Here is an 11,603-nt window from a genome sequence, read left to right as displayed (position 1 = left end):
CAGCCTACAAGTTATCTTGAATCAAGACGTTTCTTCATCCTATTAATTCAGTAACTAAACTACAAGATCCTGATATTGTAGATGAGCCCAATAGAATCTGCCAACTTTCAAAACTGCTGTAGCTGTCTGCCATTTGTGATTCTCATTTCTGGTAAGAAACAGTAAGTGAACAAGTTAAGTACAAACATTTGGAGTCTGAATGTTAAAAAGCTGCTTAATGTCTAATGGACAAATTCAAGTGCATAAAGAAATTTCCGTAAATTTAATAAATATGCTAAAAATGTCACTTTGTTTTAAATATTTACAATTTCATTTTTTACAAAGTTCTGTACATAAAAATAAATATACAGAAACAAACCCCATCAACCATCTGCATCAGTAATCCTCACTGGTGGGCTCACCATTTATAAGGAAGACATCATTCAACGCAACCTGTCACAGAGACTGTCCTTAATTAGGAAGGACTTCCAACATAAAAGATCATTGCTAGGCCTCTTTTACCAAGACTGCTATTTAGCTAGAGGCCTTCTATCTACCAGCTAGTAATGAATCATGAAATCAACAATTGCAATGACTGACTTTCAGTGGAGCATTACCTACTGGCAATGTCTACATCCCATGCTGACTAAAACCCTTAAACACGCAGGTATAGTTAAGAAAAGAAATAAACCACACCTCCCCTGGGCTAGTCACTGTGAAAAGTGTGCGTAAGGCAATCGAATCAAGGGCTAAGGGATTATCTTGCTAATGTCAAAAGTGACACTAACAAGAATCTTAGTTTCATCCACCAGATGATGGGCCTCTGCGTCCAGGTCTCCAGGAACAGGTTCCACCTCCTTCTCCAGTCAAAGGATTATAACCTGGAATGAGAGAACAGATGCAGAACACTAGATGGCTGAAAATCTGGGATTACTTTATATCAAAAGTAAGCCTCACGGGGCTGGGGATGTGGCTCAAGCGGTAACGCGCTGGCCTGGCATGTGTGCGGCCCGGGTTCGATCCTCAGCACCACATACAGACAAAGATGTTGTGTCCGCCAAAAACTAAAAAAAAATAAATATTAAAAAATTCTCTCTCTCTCTCATTTCTCTCTCTAAAAAAAAAAAAGTAAGCCTCACATGCAAAGGTATAAATTGTATTCTCATGGATATTTTCAAAAAACTTTTAACCAAGCTGGGTACAGTGGAACATGCCTATAATCCCAGCGGCTCTGGAGGCTGATTCAGAAGGACTGAGAATTCAAAGCCAGCCTCAGCAACGACAAGGCACTAAGCAACTCAGTGAGACCCTATCTCTAAATAAAATACAAAGTAAGGCTGGGAATGTGGCTCAATGGTTGAGTACCCCTGAGTTCAATCCCCAGTACCAAACAAAAACAAAAACTTTTAACTACCATATTAAAAAAATGTTCTACACTGTAATTGCAATTTGAATTGACTTTTTGCAAGGGAAAAAAGAAACATTCAGTCTTTATCCTAACTCCCGAAAACATATGGGCCAAAAAAAAAAAAAAAAAAAAAAAGCCATAACAACCCCATCCTTTAGGATAGCCTGACTTTGAGTATATGAATTGTACGAAGGCTTCAACTGTAATGCTTAATAAAAAGTATATATTCAAGAGCAGTTCAAGCTATAGAAAATAAATTTAAGGGGCTGGGGATGTGGCTCAAGCGGTAGCACGCTCGCCTGGCATGCGTGCGGCCCGGGTTCGATCCTCAGCACCACATACCAACAAAGATGTTGTGTCCACTGAGAACTAAAAAAAAATAAATAAATAAATATTAAAAATTCTCTCTCTCCTCTCTCTCTCTTTAAAAAAAAAAAAAAAGAAAATAAATTTAAAAGGCTGGGGTTGTAGCTCAGTGGTAGCACTTGTCTAGCACGTATAAGGCACTGGGTTCAAATCCTTAGCCCATTAAATAAAAAAAATAAATAAAAGACAATAAATTTAAGCCAGAATGGTGGAATGAGCCTCTAATCTCAGACACTTGGGAGGCTCAGGAAGGTGGACTGCAAGTTTAAGGCCAGCCTCAGCAACTTAGTGAGGCCCTGCTTCAAATTCAAAAAAAAAATAAGGGCTGAGATATAGCTTTTTGGTGGCACTCCTGGGTTCAATTCCTAGTACCACAAATAGATAGACAGATAATAGATAGATACATACATACATACATACATAATGAAATTTGCCAGTTAGAACTTGGCAGAAGTTCTATAATGGAATGTCTATGAGTCAGAACTGGGTTGCCTACATCATTTCTCCCTCTCTTCCTCCTCCACTAGCTTCCCAAAATCAGCAATCAACTGATGACTGGGTTGAGTGCTCAGGTCCCAGAGCTAACCAAACAATGAGCTGGCTTTGTTCCTTACTTACTGTGGAATCTTTGGGCAATAATTCCCTGTGCCTATTTCCTTCTTTGTAAAACCAGGCTGGGCAAAGGCCCTAGATTCAGGAATGCTGGACACCAAAATGGGCCATGTACACAAGCATGTCATGTATTACATTTTCTACAATTCCTATTCTTCTCCTAAATATCACCACTAGGAGCTCTGGAGATATGGCTCAGTGGTAGAGCACTTGCCTAGCACATATGAGGAACTGAGTTTGATTCTCAGTATCACATAAAAAAAAAACAACAAAAAAACAAATAAAGGTATCGTGCCCATCTATAACAAATATATACATATATATATATATTAAGGCTTCCAGCAATGGAAAGTTATAAAATAGCATTTTCTACTCAGCTGCACCATTCCAGCAAGTTGGCTTTGGGTTCCTGACACAGAGGGGATTAGAGGGCAGCCTTTTGCCAAGTTTGTTGCCATGCTGCCTAGAGTCCACATCCTTGTCTCCTCCCTGGTCCTCAAGGATGCCAAGCAGGCCCCTGTTGTGTCCTTCTTTCCCCATGGATGTCTTTAACCTAGAACTGGTGCCTACATGGTGTTCTCATATCTTTATTCTTGCTCAGAATTAACTGGGAACTCCTAGCCGGAATCACAGAAGACTACTGATTTCCATTTCGGTATGAGTTCCATTTTCCTAAGTATATCTGAAGTTTCTCTAAAACACAATAAGACAGACTGCTGTGGTATTACCTAGAGTGTCCCAGTTTTCTTCACACAGAAAAAAAGCTCTGAACAAACATCTGTTCACATTTTTTTGAGAAAAAGTTACTTATGAGAAATAAGGAAAACCAAGACTTAACCACTATGTTTTAATCCCTTGACAGTCATTTGCCAGGAGGGCAGAATGTTCCCCATCCTGCTTACCTGTTTTCTTATAGAGCTGCAGTGGGATCAAGTGAGAATACTGATCCCAGGCATAATTCTAATTACTTAGGACCTATGTGGCATTTTCTGTTTCCTTCCTTTATTTAATCCTCATAACCCTAAGCTTAGAAATTAGTGTCAATTTATGGACATTGAGACAAAAGAAATAGAATCTACTTTTAAAAGGTTAAGTACATCCTGTAAGTGTTGAAAAATAAACGTTTGACATTGTGCTTACCACCTCCCCGCAAAGGCTTTTTGTCAGATTTCCGTTTTGGGATGACAGATGAAGTAGAAGGTCCAGGACTCTCTTCCTCCTATTTGAACACACACAGGCTTAAGAATTATTTAAAACCTTCTACTTGGGGCTGGGGCTGTAGCTCAATGGTAGAGTGCTTGGCTAGCATGCATAAGACCTTGGGTTCAATCCCCAGAATCACAAAGAAAAAAACTTAACATTCTACTTAACAAATCTTTACCTATTAGAAAATGGCAGGCCAATCTATAGTTACCTGAGGGTTTCTCGCATTTCTTTTGTAACTCTTGCCTTCCTGCATGTTGTCCCACATTTCAATCTTCTGTCTCCTTTTCTCTTCTTCAAGCTGAGAAAGAGAATCACATAAGAAGGTACTCTTAAGTGCCACCCTTTCAAGGAAAATGCTTATTTTCATAATTATTAATTTAAATGTTTTTCAAAACAAACCGGTACCCATTATTTTCTTCAGTTAAAAAAGCTGTTGCGATCTAGTTGTGTGAGTTTAACTCTTGCTTTTCTGTACTTTTTTTTTTTTTTTTTTGGTAGCAGGGATTGAACCCAGGAACACTCAACCACTGATCCATATCTCCAGTCCTTTTTTACTTTGAGACATGGTCTTGCTAAGTTGCTTAGGGCCTCATTAAGTTGCTGAGGCTGGCTTTGAACTTGTGATCCTCCTTCCTCAACATCCTAAGCTGTTGAAATTATAAGTATATGCCACTATGCTTGGTTGCTTTTTACACTATTAAAAAAAAGCAATGTGTCATGGGAAAAAAGAGCAATGACTGAGGTCTTCCGAAACTTGCACTTAATAGGACATTTTTAGAATGTGGAACTACTTTGACTTGGAAAAGGTGGGAAGCAAGCCTCCTTTTGTCATCACCTGGCTGTCATCTGGCTGTGCCGCCCAGGGAAGTCACAAAACCCCTCTGCCTGAGGCTGTGAGGATCATAGGAAAGACCTTTGCCTCTGTTCTCTTTTCCTTAACAAATACCATCTCTTCCAGCAACCAAGAACTACAACTGACATGTATACCAACAGGACTTAAAATTTCTCATTTCCAATGGAATCCAGACAGAACTGTAATTCATTCTGGTTCTACATAACTGGTGTCACAAGGATTTGTGAACAGATGTCTTAAAAAGCGGGCACCCAGCAAGTTTCTTCATAGAATACAAGATTTATCACTGCTACACCCGAACATCTATTACATCATACTTCCACTGTCCTCAAGTAAAAAAGGTCAGGAAACCAATCACCTCTAAACGTGAAAGTTCTTTAATACTTCACTGAGTAATTGAGAACATCTAAATGAAACCATAGCAGACAAATTCTGACATTATACACAAGAAATCTCATAGTAACCATGAGGCACAGATCCAATCAGAATTACATATGCCATAGAATTTAGACACTTGAACACGGACAGACTTTTTGTCCCTCTTGCAATTTTAGGAGGCTTTCATTACAATTCTAAAGTTGTCTTTTAAAAGATTTTTCAGCCATGTATGGTGGTGCATGCCTGTATTCCTAGCAGCTCAGAAGACTTAGGCAGGAAAAGCAAAGCTTCAAAGCCAGACTCAGCAATTTCGCAAGAGTATAAGCAACCCAGTAAGACCCTATCTCAAAATTTAAATAAAAAGATAGATAGATAGATAAATGGCTTGGAGATGTGAATCAGTAGTCAAGCACCCTTAGGTTCAATCCTTGATTCCAAAGGGGAAAAAAGATTTTTCAGTTATATTAGCAAACTGAATGATAAAACTGTTACAATACTCAAACTAAGACCCTGAAATTGCGGCTGGGGATGTGGCTCAAGCGGTAGCGCGCTCGCCTGGCATGCGTTCGGCCCGGGTTCAATCCTCAGCACCACATACAAAGATGTTGTGTCCGCCAAAAAAAAATAAATAAATAAATATTAAAATTCTCTCTCTCTCTAAAAAAAAAGACATTGAAATCATTGAATTCTGGTGCACAGAAGAAATACGACTTATTGTACAGCTCTCAGAAACAAAACAATAATAATTAATGGTTTGAGCTGGGGGTATAACTCAGTGATAGGGTACTTGCCTAGTATATGCAGAACCCTAAATTCCATTCTCAGGATAATACACATACAAACACAGAATTAATGGTTATAAACTGGGGGGGAGGGAGTGCTCAAAATGACATGCTTCCACTTCTATAAAAAGGAGCCCATTGCAGAGTGCGGTGGCACATGCTTGTAATCCCGATAGCTCAGGAGGCTGACACAGGAGGATCACAAGTTCAAAGCCAGCCTCAGCAAAAATGACCTGCTAAGCAACTCAGTAAGATCTTGTCTCTAAATAAAATAGGGCTGGGGACGTGACTCAGTGGTTGAGTGCTCTTGAGTTTAATCCCCAGTACCAAAAAAAAAATAAAAAATACATGTGTTTATTTTTTATTTTTTTTTAATATTTATTTTAGGTATAGATGGACACAACACAATGCCTTTATTTTTATGTGGTGCTGAGGATCGAACCCGGGTCCCGCCTGTGCTAAGCAAGCGTTCTACCACTGAGCCACAATCCCAGCCCATACATGTGTTTATATATAGATCAAATATTTCTGGAAAAAAAAAGTCCCAGAAACCTAACATTGTATGGGATGCTTGTGCAGTGCAAAATGAGGGAGTGGGGAAATATAAAAATTTAGTTTCCATGGTATAGATTTTTACATTTCAACTTTTTTTGTTATTGTTGTTGTTTTATTTATTTTTATGTGGTACTGAGGATAAAACCCAGCCCCACAACTTTTTCTAATTAAAAAAGTTAAGTAAATAATGTACACTTTAGGTTGACAACTAAAGGGAAGGTAGCTGATCAACTGTCATGGACACTAAAAAAGGCTGTTGGAGCTGGGCACAGAGGGGATTGTCTATAATTGCATCTTATCAAGAGACTGAGTTAGAAGGGCAGAGTGTTCAATGCCAGCCTAAGAAACTTAGTGAGACCCTGTCTCAATATAAGGCTGGGAATATAGTTCAGTACAGAGTACTTGCCTAACATGAGCAAGGCCCTGGGTTCAATTCCCAGTACAGGGGAAAAAACGAAAAGAAAAGGCTGTTGGAGGGCTGGGGATATAGCTCAGTTGGTAGAGTGCTTGCCTCACATGCACAAGGCCCTGGGTTCAATCCCCAGCACCACACACACACACACACACACACACACACACACACACAAAAGGCTGTTGGGACAGGGTGATCAAGAAGGGGAGTGTATGGAGGTGGTCCAGCCAAGCAAGGCAGGCAAACCACAAGGAGATGACCATGCAGAAATAAGAACAGCTGTCAGGGACTGCAGAAAGACACTTATCTCTGGAACAAGGGATAGATGCAAGCGAGACCAAAAATACAACCTTAAAAGTTGCTGGCAGAGGCATCATTTTGAGGGGATAAGGAGGCCCAGAAACTTCTGGACTAAAATTAGATGGCAAAGGTCATTTTAGTGGCACAGATGAAGACAAAGCTGGTGGGTGATCATACCACTGCATTCCACCTGACTGCTGAAGGCAATCCTCAGTTCTTCCTCCCCACCTCACCTTCCACTTTCTCTTTCAACCAAATCCCATGCCTTAAAAATCTTTTAAAACATGGGTGTGGTGGCACAAGCCAGAAATTCCAGCAGTCAGAAAGCTGAGGCAGGAGGATCACAAGTTCAAAGCCAGCCTTAGAAATTTAATGAGACCCTCTTCCAAAAAAAAAAAAGGGGGATGGGGATATAGCTCATTGGTAAAGCACCCCTGAGTTCTCTGGTACCAAAAAAAAAAAAAAAAAACTTTCAAAACTCCATCTCCTGTTTTCCAAACTCCATCTCCTGTTTTCCATCTCTGTCTCAATTTTTTTTTTAAGTAGTAGTTGGACATAATAATCTTTATTTATTTATTTTTATGTGATGCTGAGGAACAAGCTCAGCGCCTCACACGTGCAAGGCATGTGCTCCACCGCTGAGCCCCAGCCCCTGCCGCTGTTTTCCATCTCTTATTAGCACCACTGTTGGCTGGGCCTCTCAGCTGCCTTCCCCTAATTCTCCTTCAATTCACTGAAGAGTGCCCTTCCCTTACGCTACCTCATGTGCAACACAGCTTAAAACAAAGCTAAAAGTGTCTTCTGTGTGTCTGTGACTCAAGACCTAGACACACGAGTATTTCCCACTTAACAGAATGAAAATGCGTGCTGACCAATACAAAGCTAAGTGGAAGCCCTTCTGCTCCTACTACTCCCAACAGGCACAGGTACTTATACACACATCTTGCCTCCAGTCTGTCCCTCTTAAGCGCTGTACTTTGCATTACATTTATCCTTCCCTAACAACAGAATTATTTTCTCATAACGCCAATATTTACATGGTAGGCCTTAAAACATCTGTTGAATTTCACAGGACAGGACCCTGTTCTAACAATTTACAAATAAGAACATATACATACAGTCACTCTTACCCACTAAGCTTCACACCATTTTTTAAGACTACATTTTCAAAGTAAAGCCATTCAGATTAGATTCAGCTCAGAGGTAGAGCACTCACTTGACAAGCTCCAGACCCTAGATTTAATCTCCAGAACAGCAAATAATAATAATAAAAAAAAATTACTAAATAAAACCAGTTTATACCTGTCTTAGTTTTTCCTTATGCTTTTCAACTTGTGCATTCAGTTCTTCTTGCATTCTTAAACGAGCAGCCACTAAAGCCTCTTGTCGTTTAACAACAACATCAGGTTCTAAAATATCAGGAAAAAAATGAGAGATAAGGCATCTTATACAATATAAAATAGAAACTTCTCAGTGTCTATAAGTATAGATGTACAATGTTAGACAACAACATCATTTTTTTTTTTTTTTTTTTGGTGGTGCTGGGGATCAGAACCCAGGGCCTTGTGCATGCCAGGCAAGCACTCTACCAACTGAGCTATATCCCCAGCTCAACACAACAAAAAAAATTTTTTGTGAGTAATCCTACCCACTTCTGCACATATATCTGACTGCTTAAGGGAACAGGTGACAATGCCTTAGCCATAGTTTTTCAGCCCTAAATGTCCACATTATCAGAAACAAATCTCTGCACTTAGGAGATTTGAGGTGGGAGGATCCCTTAAGTTCAGTTCAAAACCAGCCTGGGCAACACAGTAAGCTTTGTTTCCTAAAACAGCTTTCTACCTCAATCACAGTACTGCTTTGTGTTTGAGTTAGGGTCTCATTTGGCTCTTTCAAAAAATAAATGCAGATATCTGTATTCCCTACAATAATGTTAATTCAGGAAGTCTGGTATACAGTGGGCCTGTGAATGAAATATGAGTAGTGTGAGATTCACAATGAGATTTCATTATATAAATTGAATATCTCACTCACACCCTATCTTTAGGTTGACCAGAACTCCAAAAGTTAAAGAAAGTTTTCTGAATCTTCCTTCCCACCCTTATTTTTGGTACTAGGGACTGAACCCACAGGTACTTTACCCTGAGCCACATCCTCAGTCCTTTCTATTTTTTTAATTAGGGTTTTGTTAAGTTGCTGGCACTAGCCTCAAACCTGCAATCTTTTTGCCTCAGTGTCCCAAAGTCACTGGGATTTCCAGGTGTGAGAGATCAAGCACAGCCAGTTTTCTGAATCTTTACCAGTCACTTAATTAGCCCACACCTATATCAGAAAAAGGTAAAGATTCATAGGAATTTTATCCTCATTTCTACAGAAAAGAAAAATCCTCCCAACTAGCCTTAAGAATATTAACAAGTGCCAGTAAAATAAAGCTTTCCATCCTAACTCAGTACTGTAGTGACTCAGATGCATGAAGATATGTGTTTGCTCTGGAGCTGGGGTGTTGACATGTTGCCAAGGCTGGCCCCAAACACTTGGGCTCAAGCAACCCTCCTGCCTCAGTCTCCTGAGTAGCTAAGACTACATGCCAGTGTAGCCTTTAACCAGTGAAAAGATTACTTTGAGATGGAATTTTTTTATACAACTAATGCAATTAAAAATCAGATCTGAGAATTTAGTGAAAAATCATGATGAATTATCTATGAAGAGCTAAGGCTGTGATCACTCACAAAGGTTCTTGTGATAAAACTCAGTGGACAGATCCATATGTACCAAGAAACTGTTTTCATTTTAATCCTTCCTAAAATTAATAATCATTTAATAAGATAAGCACTGAGCACACTATACACCATCAGGCAGACAGGTTGAATTTTCCAATCTCATTAAGATCTCTGAAACAGGTCTGGGATGTAGCTTAGAAGTAGACAGTGTGTTGGGTTAGGGTTGTGGCTTAGTGGTAGAGCGCTCACCTAGCACATGGGAGGCCCTGGGTTCAATCCTAGGCACCACATATAAAAAAAAAATAAAATAAACGTATTGTGTCCAACTACAACTAAAAAAAAAAAAAAAGAAGTATACAGAGTGCTTATCTAGCATGTTTGATACCCTGGTTTCAATCCCCCAGTGTCACCACTCCCCCCTTGCAAAAAAAAAAAAAAAAAAAATCCAGATTATCTTCATTTCTACTGTCAAAGTTTAAGACAGTTTGAAAATTGACACTAAAAAATAATCTCTGAATCAAAAACAGAATTACATATACACCAAAATCAACTTCGGAGGCAAAGTACCCCTTCCCATACATAAAGAAGCATATGTATTGTTACTCTTTAAAACGGACTTTTAAATAATAGTACAAAAAGCAGGTGTCAAGCCACTGTCTTCCTTTCGGTTATATCAGACACTAACCCACAGCCGCCTCAGCTTGATCCAGCTGTCTCTGCCTCAAGGCCCTTAGTCTGGCGGAGAGCTTCTGAAAGACCACGTAGAGAAGGATGCAGCTGAATAGGATGTACCAGCCATAGGTGGCCAGCAGGGAGCCCACTGAAAAGAAAAAATAAGACACTAAAAATGACACTTCCATAAATCTCAATAAAGACAAATTGGCTCCTGCCCTAAAAACCTTCTCGGTTTAGCTGAAAAAACGCCCTCTTACAAAAAGAGCAAGAAGCGCAACAATTAAGGGAGACGGCTCAACCATCTAGGAAGTATGGCCGGTGGAGGGCACAGCAGTGGGTTCTGAAGGTTGAGGGGGAGCTTATCCGTCCCGAGATGGCAAAGGTCTTTCAGAACTACAAAATCACACATAAAGCAGTGACAGCACGGGGTGTGTGTACGGGCGAAGGTGGGGGAAGGGGGCGTCTAGAAAGAAACGTTAAGGGTCGAGTGACAGAAAGGACTGCAGTACAGGACTACAGCAAACAAGACCCGCGGGCGCCACCCAAAGATGGGCGGCTCTAGAGAAGGCATCTGCGCGAGATCCAGGCCGCAGCCCAGGGCCTGCATGCGAGGTTAACGCCCGACTGCGAGTCAGGCCTCTGGGCCCCGGCCCTGAGCTCAGAGCGGAGGACCACCCACCGAACATGGCGACTCGCCGAAGAGGTGATACTCGCGCCCCACTTCACCACAGCCCGCGGCAACTCACCTGTGACGTGCAGGAAGCGCAGCCCCTCAGTCTCTAGGGCCGGCCGCGCGGACAGCTGTTCCCCTTCCCGCTCCATCGCCGCCACCACCGCTGCCCAGCCCTGCCACGTCTCCTCTATCCGGGTACTTCCGGCCGGTCCTTACGTACACGTGGCGCGCCTGGACGTGGCAGTGGTGTCTACCAATCGCGTCTCGATCCGTCATGACGCTTGGCCAATCGCAGAGTAGGTGTCTCCGAGAGGCGGGGCGAAAATCGGCTGGACACACCCGGAGCCAGCAGGGAGGTTTAATCTTCGTAGTGTCCTCAGTGAGGGAGGAAATCAGACTTCTATTCTGACTTCTTATGGAATTTGTACTTTTATACTGATTGGACACTGAGTCAAGAAGGTTAGGGTCCGCGCAGGGATAGGGATTGCGCCCACACTCCTCCTGGAGCCCTTTAGGCAACAGAGCTCAACCTTTTGGCGACATCCGTCCTGCAAAGCTGTAAACACGAAATACAGCAGCTTCTTTATCCTACTTTAAGGCCAAGAAAGCCTCACTGATCCCAAAAGTTTTCAGAATCAAAACCTCTTGGAAGAATTACCACAGCAGTGGCACCAACACTTG

At 41.2% G+C, this 11,603-nt stretch overlaps 1 protein-coding gene across 1 annotated transcript; it reads right to left on the bottom strand.

Annotated features, from left to right (window-relative positions):
• Positions 1-243: 243 nt before the first annotated feature.
• SELENOS (selenoprotein S) lies at positions 244-11,131 on the bottom strand. Its single transcript, XM_081291148.1, has 6 exons — positions 10,996-11,131; positions 10,260-10,394; positions 8,154-8,260; positions 3,780-3,869; positions 3,506-3,584; positions 244-860 (listed from the first exon to the last, which is right to left on the bottom strand). Exons 1-6 carry the CDS (start codon positions 11,069-11,071, stop codon positions 781-783), a joined length of 567 nt encoding a protein of 188 aa, XP_081147274.1. The 5' UTR covers positions 11,072-11,131; the 3' UTR covers positions 244-780.
• Positions 11,132-11,603: the final 472 nt, after the last annotated feature.

Source organism: Spermophilus citellus (genome assembly GCF_964194105.1).
Source record: "Spermophilus citellus genome assembly, chromosome: 4".
NCBI lineage: Eukaryota > Metazoa > Chordata > Mammalia > Rodentia > Sciuridae > Spermophilus > Spermophilus citellus.
This window is presented reverse-complemented; position numbering and strand designations above follow the sequence as displayed.